This window comes from Rhincodon typus, chromosome 37 (genome assembly GCF_021869965.1).
Source record: "Rhincodon typus isolate 14 chromosome 37, sRhiTyp1.1, whole genome shotgun sequence".
Lineage (NCBI taxonomy): Eukaryota > Metazoa > Chordata > Chondrichthyes > Orectolobiformes > Rhincodontidae > Rhincodon > Rhincodon typus.
Window position 1 is genome coordinate 732,379 of NC_063368.1, and position 16,062 is coordinate 748,440.

Consider the following 16,062-nt stretch of genomic DNA (forward strand, 5'->3'; position numbering starts at 1 on the left):
GTAGCTGTATAACTTTACACTTTATAACTAATCTTATAACAGGAATTAATCATATAGCAATTAGTTAAAACTGACTGTCTTTTGATTATTTATATACATATATATACACATATATAATCAGGATGGTGGGAAATATAAAAGAAATGATTAAATTACATAAAGGCGGCACACATAATACTATGAATAACAGAACCCAAACAGCCCTTAGAGATAAGAAAATTTAGGGCAGACCAGAAGGAGTATAACTAATAGCTTTTGGAATGCTAATTAATAGGATGCATAGAAAGATCCCAAGGCCCAGCGATTACAATGTCTAGCAAACACCATGAGATCATGAGAACCTGGGCTGTCCCTAGGAATGCTCATCGTGGGCTTGGGTGTTTGGATTAAGGGGAAGGACAGTGACTATGGAATATTTGATTATTGTAACACAAACTGTATAATAATGCTGTACTTCTTTGTAAAATCAGAGTGTGTCATTGATCTCCCTTCCGATTCCGGGAAGATTCTTTGGCCCTCTCCCTGCATCAACTGGTTTTTGCTTGAATGAATATCTTCCACTTGCCTGAATCCTGCCTGTCTCCTGAGTTCTTGTCCCTGATCAGGAGGTACACTCCTACAGAGTTTACCAAAGAAGAGGATGCAGATAAAATAGTCACAGGTAGAAATAATAGACAGGTTGAAATTTGATAGGTAGAGTGCAAAGGAATGACTAGGGTCAATAAAGAACGGAAGGACATTCCTGGTAACTACTGGATAATCCGTTTATTATTAGTGAATATAGAGTCATAGAATCATACAGCACTGAAACAGACCTTTCGGTCCAACTAAGCAGGTATCCTAGGTCCCATTTGCCTGCATTTGGTCCATACATCTCTAAAAACCTTTCCTATTCAAGTACCTATCCAAATGTCTTTCAAATGTTGCAATTGTATCTGCCTCTACTACTTTCTCTGGCAGCTCATTCTGTACACACAACCCCGTGTGAAGAAGTCGCCCCTCAGATCTCTTTCAGATCCTTCCCCTCTCACCATAAACCTTTAAATTTTGGGCTAATTTTGAATTTTTGGACTAAATTTGAAACTCTAATTTTGGACTCCCCTGCTCTTGGGAAAAGACTTTGGCTATTCACCCTATCTATACCCATCATGATTTTATAAACGTCTATAAGGTCACCCCTCGGCCTCCAATGCTCCAGGATAAAATGTCCCAACCTATCCACATAACGCAAACCCTCTAATTCTGGCAACATCCTTGTAAACTTTTTCTGCACCCTTTCTAGTTTAACAACATCCTTTGTATAGCAGGGAGACTAGAATTGTGCACAAATTCCAAAAGTAGCCTCACCAATGTCTTGTAAGGCCGCAACATGATGTCCTGACTCCTGTATTCAATGCTCTGACCATCTTCTTCACCACCCTGTCTACATGCGATACTGCTTTCAAGGAACTAAGAACATGCATCCTGAGGTTCCTCTGTTCAACAACATTCCCCAGAGCATTACCATTAACTTTGAAAGTCCTGCCCTGGTTTGCCTTACCAAAATGCAACACCACACATCTATCTAAATTAAACTCCCATCTGCCATTCCTTGACCCACTGGCCCAGTTGATCAAGATCTCTTTGCTCTCTTAGATAACCTTCCATACTGTCCACTATGCCACTAATTTTGGTGTCATCTACAAACTTACTAACCACATCTCCTATATTCTCATCCAAATTGTTGATATAAATTACAAACAACAGTGGATCTAGCATCGATCCTTGTGTCACATCGCTGGTCACAGGCCTCCAGTCTGAATAATAACTTCCACCGTCACCCTCTGTCTCATCTGCATTTACCTTTAAAATAAAAAAAAAGTTAGGGTCTAGACTATCTTGTTAACATTTTTGAGGGGGTTTGATCTGGTCCATAACAAGCCAATTTAATAACCATTTGGCTTGCACACCCTGGATCCCACGCGATCTAATTTTCCTAGCCATTCTACCATGTGGACCTTGTCAAAGGCTTGCTAAAGTCTATGTAGACCATGCCTACCGCAGTGCCTTCATCCATCCTCTTCAAAAACCACAATCAAATTTGTGAGACATGATATCCCACTCACAAAACCATGTTGACTATACCTAATCAGTTCTTGCCTTTCCAAATGCATGTAAATCCTATCTGTCAGAACTCCCTCCAACAACTTATCCACCACTGATGTCAGGCTTACCAGTCTATAGTTCCCTGGCTTTTCCTTACCACTTTTCTTCAACAATGACACATTAGCCACCCTCCAGTCTTCTGGCACCTCACCTGTGGCTGTCAATGACACAAATATCTCTGCAAGGGGTCCCACAATCTCTTGCCTAGCTTCCCACAATATTTTGGGATACAACTGATCAGGTCCCAGGGATTTATCTACATTTATACTTTTAAGACCCCCAGCATCTGCTCTTCTGTAATGTGATTATTTTCAAGACAAAAATATTCATTTCCCCAATTTCCCTCGCTTCCATGTCTTTCTCCACAGTAAATACTAAGGCAAAATATTTGTTCAGGATCTCACCCATCTCCTGCGGCTCCACAGATAGACTGCCTCGTGGATCATTAAGGGGCCCTATTCTCTTCCTAGTAATTCTTTTGCTCTTAATGTATTTACAGAATCTCTTCGGATTCTCCTTAAGCTTATTTGTCAAAGACATCTTAGGTCAGCTTTTAGCTCTTCTGATTTCCCTCTTAAGTATACTCCAACATACTCCTTTAGGGATTTACTTGATCCCAAGCGGCCTATACCTGACATAAGCCTCCTTTTTCTTGACCATAGACTCAAAATCCCTGGTCATCCAGTGCTCCCTACACCTTCCAGCCTTGCCTTTCACATTAACAAGGACATGTTATAACTGAACTCTCATTATCTCATTTTTGAAAGCCTGCCACATGCCAGAAGTCCCTTTACCTATGAACAGCCTCCCCCAGTCAACTTCTGAAAGTTCCTGTCTAAAATCAAAGTTGGCCTTACTCCAATTTAGAACTTTAACTTTCATAGTATGCTTCTCCTTTTCTATAACTATTTTAAAACTGATAGAATTATGATCACTGGTTAGTAAGGTTTTATACCCTTTCTTGAAGAAGGTTGTTACACTTGCCATTTTTCAATCATCTGGTAGCTCCACTGCATCTAGAGAAGATTGGGTATGGTAGACAGCTGTTTTAGTCATTCACTGCCACAGCCAGTGGACCATGTAAAGTACGTGGGAGTCCTGCATTTATTTGAAAATCTTCACTGTTCTACAATCATTCTGTAGCACAAATATAACCCCTGGCTTCTTTACTGCAACAGACTTCTTAAACCTCTCTTCAATGTCTTCTCAAATGCAAGAGGAAGTGTGAGGAGCTCATTGATTTCTTTGTTATCAAGATTGTGCATTCAATCCCTGTCCTGTTACTTCCTCCCTAATCCTAGTACCTCAAACTATATCAGAGGTCCCTCCTGCTTGAACCCACACCTATCCCTCACCTCCCTCCAAGCTCACTCTGAGGTCATGTTGTCCATGAGACCCACCATCTGCACTCTGAATACTATTTCTATTAAACTATTGATCATCCTGATTCCTTTCCTAGTTCCCATGTTACCTGATATTGTTAATAGTTCTCACTCTTCAGGTTCTGTTCCTTTCTCTCTCAAGCCTATCATTATCACTGCTCTCTTCAAATAAAAGCACTTGATTGATTTATCCTTCCAGCTGTAAATTTCCTTCTCCTCCAAAGTCTTTAAATGTTATGTCATCTCGCAAATCCATGCCCATCTTTCCAAAACAAATAACATGGGAATCCATCCAGATTCCAAACTTGCAACCAAAAATATTATCATAAAATTCACAAAAGATATCTTATGTATCTGTAACAAAGGTAAATTATGCCTCCTCATTATTTTCAACCTGCCTGCAGTTTGGATATGAATGACAACTTCCTTTCCCAATCCATTTCTACTTTTGTCCAGGTGCGTGGGTGTCTATTCTCCTAGTTCCATTCTTACTTGTTTAATTGTAGCCAAAGGATGACCAGCAACGGCTTCTCATCTCACTCACACTGCTGCCTCCAGTGTTCCCGAAGGAGCTAACATTGACCACTTCCTATTTCACTTCCATCTGCTGCCCACTGGCAACGTTATCCAAAAACACATCAGTTTCCACACGTACAGAGACAATACCCAGTCACCAACACCTCACTTGACCCCTCCATCAGCTCTAAACTGTTAGTTATTGTCCAACCTCCAGTACTCGATGAGCAGAAGTCTGAAGCCATAGTCTTGTCCATACTGTAAATTCTGCTCCTAAGCCATCAACTCTGTCATTCTCCTTGCCAATGGTCTAAAGCTGAGCCAGACTATAGGTTACTACCATATATTCATGGCATCATGGATGCCCAACTTTGCCCCTACCGCAACCCACTTATTGGTGAAACCTTCATCACTTTCACTTCTTTTGCAAAATACTTTAAATCTGTGCACTCTCATTCTCAATCCTTTCATGAGTTGGAAACAATTTCTATTTACTCTCTCAGACCACTCAGAACTCTGAATACCTCTATCAGATCTCCTCTCAGCTTCATCTTTTCCAAGGACAACAGATCCAGATTCATCAATCTTTCTTCATAATTAAAAATTCCTTATCTCTGGATGCCTTCTTGTGAATCTGTCCTGTGCTCTCTCAAATGCCTTCGCATTCTCCCAAAAGTACAGCTCACAGAGCTGGATCCAGCTGAGGCCAAGTTAGTGTCTATTACCAAAAATAATTTAATTCCTTGCTGTTGTATTTTATATCCCTGTAAATAAAGCTGAGGATACAGTTCACCTTATTAACCATGGCCCCAACCCGTCCAACCAACTTTAATGACTTATATACAGGTCCCTTTGCTCCTGCATTCCTTTAAAATTGTGTTGTTTATTTTATACAGTCTCCCTATGATCTTCCCACAAAAATAAATCACCTCACATTATTCTGCAATAAAGTTCATCTGCAATCTGTCCACCAGCTCCACCAACTTCCTTGCCCATTTGATGTTCTACATTATCCTTCATGTGGTTAACAATTCTTCCAAATTTTGAATCATCAGCAAATTTTGATTGAAGTGTGTACATATAAGGCAGCGGAGAGGTGTTGGGGCTGAATTCAAGGAAACTGGCACAAAAAATACAACATTAAAATTAAATAACATTAAACAGGGCGAGTTAAAGTGAGGTCTTACTGTACTGAGAATAACTTTATATTCAAAATTTATTACTTTAAATTCTACCAGCTGCTATGGTGGCATTCGAACCCACGCATAGCAGCCCCCCGCCAACACCACCAACCCCCCCCACCCCAAGCATTAGTCTTGGCCTTTGGATTATTAGTCCAGTACCACAACAACACTATAGAACCATCTTCCTTCTTGTAGAGTCCTATGAATAGTTCTGGTCTCCACGTTATAAAAAGAAAGGAGTCAAAAGGCTGGGTTCATTCCCTAGAAATTAGGAACAAGTTTGATAGAGTAGACAGAGAAATGTTTCCACTTATAGATGAGATCAGATCCAGGGGCTATATAAAAAACACATGGTCACTAATCAAACCAATGGAGAATTCATGAAGATCATCTTTACTTAGAGTGGTTAAAATGTTGAATTCATTCTCACAGAAAATAGATGAGGTGAATCGCACAGTGATATTTGAAAGGAAGAACATGACAGAGAATGGTAGCCACGACATGGAGGTGCTGGTGTTGGACTGGGGTAGGCAAATTCAGAAGTCACACGACACCAGGTTATAGTCCAATAGGTTTATTTGAAATCACACACTTTCGGAGCACTGTGCTTTCGTCAGGTGAAGTAAACCTGTTGGACTATAACTTGGTATCATGTGACTTCTGACTATGATTGCACAATGTTCAGCACCATTCGTGACTCCTCAGATACTGAAGCAGTTCATGTTCACATGTAACAAGAGCTGGACAATATCCAGGCTTGGGCTGACAAGTGGCAAGTGACATTCACGTCACACAAATGCCAGGCTATGACCATCACCCATAAGAGACAATCTAACCACCGCCCCTTGACATTCAATGGTGTTACCATCACTGAATCCTCCACTATCAAGATCTTGGGGGTTACCATTGACCAGAAACTCAACTGGACTCACCACATTAATAGAGCGGCGACAACAGTAGGTCAGAAGCTGGGAATACTGCGGCAAGTAACTCACCTCCTGACTCCTCAAAGCCTGTCCACCATCTACAAGGCACAAGTCAGGAGTGTGATGGAATACTCCCCGCTTGCCTAGATGAGTGCAGCCCCAACAACACTCAAGAAGCTTGACACCATCCAGGACAAAGCAGCCCACTTGATTGGCACTACATCTGGAAGCATTCGCTCCCTCCACCACCGATGCTCAGTAGCAGCAGTGTGTACTATCTACAAGATGCACTGCAGAAATTCACCAAAGATCCAAACCCATGACCACTTCCATCTAGAAGGACAAGGGCAGCAGATATATGGGAACACCACCACATCCAAGTTCCCCTCCAAGTCATTCACTATCCTGACTTGGAAATATATCGCCGTTCCCTCACTGTCGCTGGGTCAAAATCGTGGAATTCCCTCCCTAATAGCATTGTGGGTCAACCCACAGCAGAAGGACTGCAGCGGTCCACAAAGGCAGCTCACCACCACCTTCTCAAGGGCGACTAGGGATGGGCAAGAAATGCTGGCCAGCCAGCGACGCCCACATCCCACAAATGAATTTAAAAAATGAAGGAGAATGTAATACAGGTAGAAGGATACTCTGATAGGGTTAGATGAAAAGTAGCTCCAGGAGCACGAACACTGACACAGAGCAGTTGGATCAAAATTATATCTAAACTGGGATTTTATTAGGTCTGAATAGTCAGAGCTTATTCATATCACTAATGATATCCTTACTATGAGTTTGTTGGCTGCTTCCTTGATTTTGTCCACCTTGGCCTCAGAAAGTCCCTTGATGTTGCAGAGTGCCCTTCGTGTTGTCATCTGAATCCCCTTCACTGTGCAGATTCCAACAGTTTTCATTTTCTTAATATCAGCCATGTTCTATAAGAAAGACACTATTTGGGTTCTTAATCATCACCTAAGAAAACAGAATATTATTCTGTTCAAAAGACAAACACAAGCTAAAGTCATGAGGTTAGGTCTATAGCACAGGAAACCAAATATGTTCAGGTAAGACCAAATTCTCAATTCATACAATTTCTGTGTGTTTTTTTTCTGAGACAATTGAAGATCATATCTCCTCCATGCAGCTTTTGACACGGTCAACTACATCATCATTCTGCAAAACCTCAGCTGTGTAGGACTACCCTCATTTGGCTCTTCTCCTTGCCCAGCCACAAGCATTTCAAGAGTTCTGCAAGGAACCATGCTTCACCTGTTTTTCTTCTTCACCCAATGTTTCTTTGCATCACCATCTGCAAATGTAGGGTCAAATTCTATCTAGAGCTACCTCACCACAATTTATTTCAACCCTTTCATGATCTCTGTTCTTCCAGCCTTCTTGCTTAATGTTTAGTTTGGATGGGCTGCAATTTCCTCTTTGATTCCTGCCCTTTACTTCACATCCTGACTCACTGATTCCAATTTTCCTCCCTGACTGATCCCAGGCTGAATCTGACTACTTCCTACTTCAACAGCCTATTCAATTCTTTGAATCCTACTTAATGACTCTATCAGATCAGACTAGAAACGTTAACTTTGTTTCTCTTTCAACATTAATAGCCTGCCTTTAAACAGCAATAACCTGCTCATGATGCTCAGTTTCGATTCCACAACAGCATATGGCTCCAGATCTTTTATAGCTTCGGTCTGAATGTGGACAGAACTGCTGAACACTAGGACCATAAGAAATTGGAACAGGAGTAGGCCATCAGCTCCTTGAGCCTGCTACACCGTTCAAAGGATCACAGCTGATCTGACATTCCATACATCCACTTTCCTGTGTTTTCCCTGTAACCCTTGATTCCCTTACTGATCAACAATCTATCTCAGTCTTAAATATACACAAGGATTCTGCTCCAACAGCTCTCGGTATCAAGGAGTTCCAAAGACTCTTAATCCTCTGAAGGAAGAAATTCTTCTTCATCTCAGTCTTAAAGTGGCATCCCTTTATTCTAAGACTAAGGCCTCTGGTCCTAGACTCTCCCATGAGGGAAAACATCCTCTCAGCATTTATTCTGTCAAGGCCCTTAAAAATCTTATACATTTCAATGAGACCAGTGTCATTCTTCTAAACTCTAACGAATAGAGTCCAAAACTGTTTAGTCTTTGCTCACAAGACAAGGCTTCCATATCAGGTATCACTCTAGAGGTGGGGCAAGAGTGACTATCCTTGACATGCCACATTTGACGAGTATGGTATCAAAAAGCCATAGCAAAACTAGAGTAATGAAAATCAGGAGAACTCTCCACTACCTAGGGTCATACCTACAGCGCAAGACGTTGGTTTTGACTCTTGGAAATCAATCATCACAGCCCCAGGTCCTCAAACGCAACATCAGAAGTGAGGATGTTTAATGACGAATGCAGCATTTTGTTTCATTTTCACCTCTTCTTAAAGTACTCCATGCTCACATCATCTGGACCTCTCCTCTTCCTCTGAGGCACAATAACATTAAGTGGTGAACCACCACCATCAATATCTTGGGGTTCAAACTGACCACAGCCTTAACTGGTCTAACCAGAGCAGGTCAGAGACTGAGGATTCTGCAATAAGAAACCCAGTTCCCAATTCTCTAAAGCCTTTTCTCCATCTATAAGTCACAAGCAAGGAATTTGATGGAATATTTTCCTTCAGCCTGGATAAGCATGCCTCCAGTAATACTCTAACTTCAATATATTAAAGATAATGTCACTTGCTTGATTAATACAACATCCACCACCTTAAGCAACCATTCTTTCCACCAATGATGCACAGTTGCAACAGTGTGTCTATCAATGCGGCAACTCAACAAGTTTCCTTCAAACCTTGCCACCACTACCATTTAGAAAGACTAGGGTAGCAGGCACATGGGAACACCGTCACCTCAAAGTTCTCTCCAAAATACACAACTCTAATTTGGAACAATGTTACTGTTCCTTTCCTGTTAGTAACTATACCTGTATCAGTGGTTCAAAAAGAAAGTTACCATAACCTTCTCAAAGGCAACTGGCAATGGGCTGGCCTTGCCAGCAATGCTTCTGAAATAACTCTACAGAGGCTGGTATCCCGTCACCAGGTCATCCTTTATTTATATGTACCAATGGTGTCGTGCGTGGTGACACTGCACACTTTTCACTGTACTCCTGTACTTGAGTACACATGACAATAAAGTCTAAATCATGGTACTTGACACTGGTCCGGCTTCCTCAGAGCCAGCTTTTAGAGTGAACAGGAACTCCAACACTCCTGTTTATGTCTCAGCTAGGGCTCCATGGTTGGACCAGGTTAGCAGCGCCAATCAGGGAACTCATATTCTATGAAGTCCATCTGGCTGACCTCGTTACAATCACTACAGCTTCCATTACATGAAAGATTAGAGCATTAGTCAAACTTGAATTCTAATCGTTTTCATTAGAAAAAAATCCCTAATTTCAGCCAAGCATGGAGGAAGAGCTGGCAATCTGCAGTATGCAATACCTCACGAAGAGGTGTAATGCAGTGGGAGAGAAAACAGATTGATCTTCATTGCAGGCTGCACTTAAGTCTGCCATATAGTCATTAATGCAGAATGATCCTTGCAGTACTTGAGAACAGATTGCCCATTCTCTCTCATGACAACAAAGCTGAAAAAGCAGGATGATATAGAAAGCAGAGGAATTGAAAATTAAAAATGTCTCTTAAAAGCATAATCAGAATCTTTAATTTTCCACTCCCCCTCCTAAAGGAACAAATTCAACACTTACAAAAGATCTTTGAAAGCTGTTTGGGATACACCAATTTCAGCTTTTAAAGGTAAACTCGTTTTGAAATATCCCTGAAATCATTCATATTGCTTTGGGACATGAGATTTTTTTTAAAAAATGCGACATTAACTGTGATTCAATGAGGAACCCAAGTCACTAATTGAAAAAGGAGAGTACACTCTGGATTCAAACTCACATGGTGTCAGATTGCTGTACTTACAATGCCATGTTTCTGTAAGAGGTCAATGTCCTGGAAGAAAGACTCCTAAAAGAAAAAGAATGGAATCACTGCAAATAATATTATTCATCAAATTGCACTGAAATCAAGTTGTTATTATAATCAATTAGGGGATAACTTTCTGATTTGTAGGAATTATGGGTCTGCTAATACTGTTATATCGTCTCTGGAAATTACAGCTGTTATGTCCAGATATTCTTCCCAAAACCTACATTAAAAGTAGTAACCAGTGTATAACCACTCTTCACTCCTCTAATAAAATAAGACTTGTCATATTCTCTTCTTATTATGACTCCAACCTGACTTATTTGTGTATATTTTAGATAAGACTTACCCCAGCTCAGACACCTGTACAATATCATTGGATTCATTTTTCTAGGGAAGAATCTTTCATTTTTTCCTTCCTCTTGCTTTCTGCTGTTCATTCATCGCTTTATCCAGGTGATCATATTCACCAAATGAATGGTTCCATGAAATATTGAGAAGTAAATTGTCTAATGCACAAAAGGAACGGTAGGGATATGCAATTAACCCATGCCCATTCATTACGTTGCAAACAGACCAATAAATTGGCGCCACCTGCAATGGTCAATGGCCATTCAGGAATCATGAACGGCTATCGTTTCTTAAAGGCAGCCTTCATCTCTTAAAGCAAAGATGTCTTGTTGCTGCGAGAGGTTCATTGTTCCTGGAAAGTGGGTTGCAGGTAGACAGGGTAGTGAAGGTATTTGGTATGCTTGCCTTTATTAGTCAGTACGTTGAGTATAGGAGTTGGAAGGTCATGTTGCATCTGTACAGGATGTTGGTAAGGCCACTTTTAGAATACTGTATTCAATTCTGGTTTCCCTGCTGTAGAAAAGGTGTTGTGAAACTTGAAAGGGGTAGAAAAGATTTACAAGGATGTTGCTCAGATTGGAGGGTTTGAGCTATAGGGAGAGGCTGAATAGGCTGGGCTCTTTTCCCTGGAGCTTCAGAGGCTGAGGGGTGACCTTACAGAGGTTTATAAAATCATGACAGGCATGAAAAGGGTGAAGTCAAGGTCTTTTTCCCAGGGTAGAGGAATCTAAACCGAGAGGACACTGATTTAAAATGAGAGGGGAAAGATTTTAAAGGGGCCTAAGGGGCAACCTTTTCACACAGAGGATCGTGTGTGCATGGAATGAACTGCCTGAGGAAGTGGTGGAGGTTGATGCAATTACAACGTTTAAAAGGCAAATAGATGGGTATATGAATAGGAAGGATTTAGAGGGATATGGGCCAAATGCTGGCAAATGGGACTAGAACGACTTAGGATATCTGGTCGGCATGGATGAGTGGGACCGAAGGGTCTGTTTCCGTGCTGTACATCTCTGTGACTCTACGTGGTGAGAGTTGTTTAAAATGTGAATCTGGGTAATGAAACTTTGAAGAATGGATTAACCAGCAAGAATATGAAAATGAAGGTTTTCTGACAATGTGATGAAGGTGCAAGTTGTAACCTTATTTGCATGGAGCTTGAATACCGTCCCTCCAAATATGGAATGGACTGTCACCCCCATATGCTCACATATGGAACCCATTGTGTTCCAACATCTGATGGTTAATGTCAAATCTTCCACTATATCTCAGTTTCCATCAAATGTCTGAGTGTTGACGTGGTAGCTCAACCTCCCCCTATTGTGGTTCTCAATAACATTTTTCAAAAGCACTTCCAGAGTCTCAGAGCAGTCCATCTATCTTTCTATAACAGACAGTAAGATTGCCAAAGTGCTATGCCATGCTGGGTGACTGGCAGTGGCTCCATGGAGCAAAATTATACCGTCATCTGCTCCCACTCCCAATCATACCACTTTTATCTGCATCCTTGCTGTTGCCAATCAATGCAAACCAAGATGATGCACTTTTGAGATAACACAGTGTGGAGCTGGAGGAACACAGCAGGCCAGGCAGCATCAGAAGAACAGGAAAGCTGATGTTTCGGGTCGAGACCCTTCTTCAGAAAAAGGGTCCCAACCCAAAATGTCAGCTTTCCTATTCCTCTGATGCTGCCTGGCCTGCTGCGTTCCTCCAGCTCCACACTGTGTTATCTCTGACTCCAGCATTGGCAGTCCTTACTATCTCTGATGCACTTTTGAGTTGCTTCAGACTGGCTTTAAAGGACATCTGTAATCATAATAAAGGTCAGCAATCTTCCACAACTTACGCTGCTGCCACCAGGGAAGCACCCTTGTTGGAAAACTAGCTAAAGCAAACATGGGATAAGCAATTAGTTTCTTTTTTGTGCACAGTACTTTATGATTGAATTTGTAAACTTTAATTACAGTGTGAATTTTCTACTGTTTTCTTAATTTTTTTCATCACACAGAAGATCTTAGGATGTCAGTGAAGGAAATTGGAGCCACTTGTGGATTCAGAAGTGTGGTTGAGGTTACTAGCATCACACTATTTGGCACAATGGGGTTGTTTGTCAATTTGGATCTAAGCTAGCTAGTGAGACAGGGACCAAGGCATCTTTCCTTGTGAAGAGAGTTTAATAACTACTCAGTCCTAAAACTTCTGCATACCACTGCCACCTGTTCCCCCTTTATCTCTACCAAGTCAATTTAAAAACATAGGCACAGGAATAGGTCATTCACCCATCAAGCCTGCTCCACCATTCAATATGATTATGGCTAATCAAACACTTCAATACCTTCGACCCATCCATCCCCATAACCTGTATGTCACTGGTAATCAAAAATCTTTCCCTACCTCACACATTCAAAGACTGAGCTTCCATAGCCCTCTGTGCTAGAAAATGCAAAAGATTCATAACCCTCTGAGTAAAAGAAAATTCTCCTCATCTCAGACCTAAAGTGTCATCACACTTATTTTTAAACTGTTCCTCAACCAGGGGAAACATCTTAGCCGATCTACCCTGTCTATCCCTTTAAAACATCAGAGAATACAGGACCAGTTTGCCCAATTTCTTTTCATAGGTCAGTCCCACCACCTTGGTGAACATTTGTTGCAGACCCTTTATGGCAATATCATCTCTCCAAAGCTGCACATAGTCCTCCAGGTGTGGTTTAACCAAGGTCCTGAACAACTGAAGCAAGACTTAACAGGTATTAAAGGCTAATATTTCATTAGCCTTCCCCAAATAGCTTGCTGCACCCATTTTCTAATACTTGGGCCAGCAGCCTCATATACCATGGGGTTTCCAATGTCACCTAAATAGTTTTTAGTGAATACCAGATACCCACAACCCTTTGGGTGAAAATCCATTTCCTTAAATCTCTTCTAAACCTCCTGTTCCTTAGCTTAAAAACATGTCCTCAACTAAGGGGAATATTTCTCCCTATCTACTATGACTATATGCCTCAGAATTTTGCACACCTCGATCAGATATCCCCACCACAGCCTTCTCAGCTCTAAAGAAAACAAACCCAGCCTATCTCATCTCTGTTCATAGCTGGAATACTCTAATCCACTGGCAAATCTGTTCGGCACCCTCTCCAGTGCAATCATCTCTCCTATAGTGTGAGGACCCTAACTACATGTAGTACTCCAGCTGTGGCCTAATGAATTATAGGCAGCTCCATCATACTCGCCTTGCCCTAGTATTAAAAATCTTGACTAATAAAGTCAACGTATCCCATATACCTTCTTAATTACCTTATCTACCTCTTCTGCTGCATTCAAGGATCTATTGACATGTGCGCAAAGGTCTCTGATCCTCCATGCGTTCTGTGGTCCTACTATTCAACGTGTGTTCCTTCCCTTGTTAATCCTCCCAAAATGCATCACTTCAGAATTAAATTCCATTTCCTCTGTTCAGGCCATCTATCAGTTCATCTACATTGTCCTGTTGTGACAAGATGTTCTGTCCTGTTTCTCTTGAAAGCAAGCGTTTTAAACCTGGAGCCCAGCTATCTGCTCTGTGCACAGCACTGTAGCTAGCTTTGGTTTTTTTAAAATTAGACAAAAGAAGAATGAGCAGTGCAGTCAAACTCACATAGACCCAGGGTTTGTAGATTTTGCTTTCAATTGGCGAGGCTGGAATTTTGGAAGAAGACACAGCTCTCGTTCTCTCTGCAAAAGCTTGTGCTCTCTCCTTACTGTTGGGTTTGTGTTTTCAAGGCTTCCTTTCTATTTGCCTTTGTCAAGAGTGTTTATGGAAGGCTGCTATACTGGAACAGCTAATCAGTAGTAATTTATATATATAGGGGGATATAAATAATATATTAGTAAGTTTTTTGATAGAGTTACAGTTAAACTTTTTTTTACATTTATTTTGTCTGCATTTTAACTGTGATGCAAGAATAAAGTGTGTCTTGCTTAGAGGCTAGTAGCTTGACCTGTAAAATTGCAAGTGGAACACATCTTACTTTTGCCTTTAAGAGAAAGTTAGGGTCTAGGTTATCTCCTTGATATATTTTGAGGGAGTTTGGTCTGGTCCGTAACACTACAGTCTAAGGCTTTTTTCCTCGCAATTTACTACATCACCAATTTTCATGCAAATTTACTTATCATACGTCCTACAATGATGTCTAGGTCATAATTACACTACAAATAGCAAGGGACAGCTAATGAGGAGAGCTAACATAGTTCCACTTTTCAAGAAGTGTGGTTAAGATAAACTAAGGAATTATAGACCAGTGAGCCTCACATCAGTGGTAGGTAAAGTATTGAAGAAAATTCTGAAGAAATCTTTATTTAGAGAAATAAGGTTTGATCAGGAATAGTCAGCATGATTTATAAGTGTAGAAGATGTATAGATATAGATACACCTACAGTGTGGAAGCAGGCCATTCGGCCCATCGAGTCCACACCGAACCTCTGAGGAGCAAACCACCCAGATCTGTCCCCCTACACCATCCCTGTATTTCTCACCCGAGACACTATGGGCAATTTAGCACAGCCAATCCACATAATCTGCACGTCCTTGAACTGTGGGAGGAAACCGGAGCACCCGGAGAAAACCCACACAGACACGGGAAAATGTGCAAACTCCACACAGACAGTTTCCGAGGCTGGAATCAAACCCAGTCCCTGGTGCCATGAGGCAGCAATGTTAACCACTGAGCCACGCCTTGTCAGAGGAGGTCATGCCTAACAAATCTGGTTGAAGATTTCAAATATTCCAAATGTGTAGCTGAGGGTAGCACAGTTCAGGTACTTTGTTCTTTTATAGATTTCAACAAAGCCTTTTACAAGGTCCCACATCTGAAACGGATAAAGAAGATAAAAGCACATGGAATCCAGGGTAACTTGGCAAAATTGGCTTTGTGGCAGGAAACAGAGGGTGGTGGTAGATTGTTTTTGTGACTGAAGGTCAGGATCCAGTAGCATACTACAGGGATCAGTGCTGGATCCCTGATTGTTCTCAATATAAACGATGTAGATGAGAGTGTGGAGGGAATGATAAGTAGGTTTGCGGGTGACACAAAAATCAGCTGCTGGTTGACAGTGAGAAAGGTCTTAGGTTCCCGGAGGATATATTGGTGAGATCAGTGGCAGATAGAATTAAACCCAGATAAGTGTCAGGTAATGCAGTTTCGAAGAAGTAACAAGACAAGGAAATACTCATTAAATGGCAGCACACAAGGATGAGGAACAAAGGAATCTTGGGATGCTTGTCCACAAATTACTGAAAGTGGCAGAGCAGGTTAATAAGGTAACTAACACTTGCCTTTAAATCAGTCAAGGCATAGGTTGTAAAAGCAGGGAAGTTATATTGGAGTTGTATCGAACTTTGGTTAGGCTACAGCTGTAGTACAGCATGCAGTTCTGGTCTCCCCACTACAGGAAGTACATGATTGCAAAGGAATGCTGCCTAGGATGGTGTACTTTAGCTGTGAAGAGAGGCTGGATAAACTCAGATAATAAGGTGTAGAGCTGGATGAACACAGCAGGCCAAGCAGCATCAGAGGA

The 16,062-nt window shown here is 41.3% G+C and overlaps 1 protein-coding gene across 1 annotated transcript in view; it reads right to left on the reverse strand.

Annotated features, from left to right (window-relative positions):
• Nucleotides 1-16,062, reverse strand: part of dmc1 (DNA meiotic recombinase 1) — a 161,087-nt gene that overhangs the window by 138,292 nt on the left and 6,733 nt on the right. Inside the window, exons 3-4 of the mRNA XM_048617571.1 lie at nucleotides 10,150-10,194; nucleotides 6,939-7,085 (exon numbers count right to left, since the gene is read on the reverse strand). Of these exons, the coding sequence (XP_048473528.1) occupies nucleotides 6,939-7,085; nucleotides 10,150-10,194 (192 nt within the window). The remainder of the gene's footprint in view (nucleotides 1-6,938; nucleotides 7,086-10,149; nucleotides 10,195-16,062) is intronic.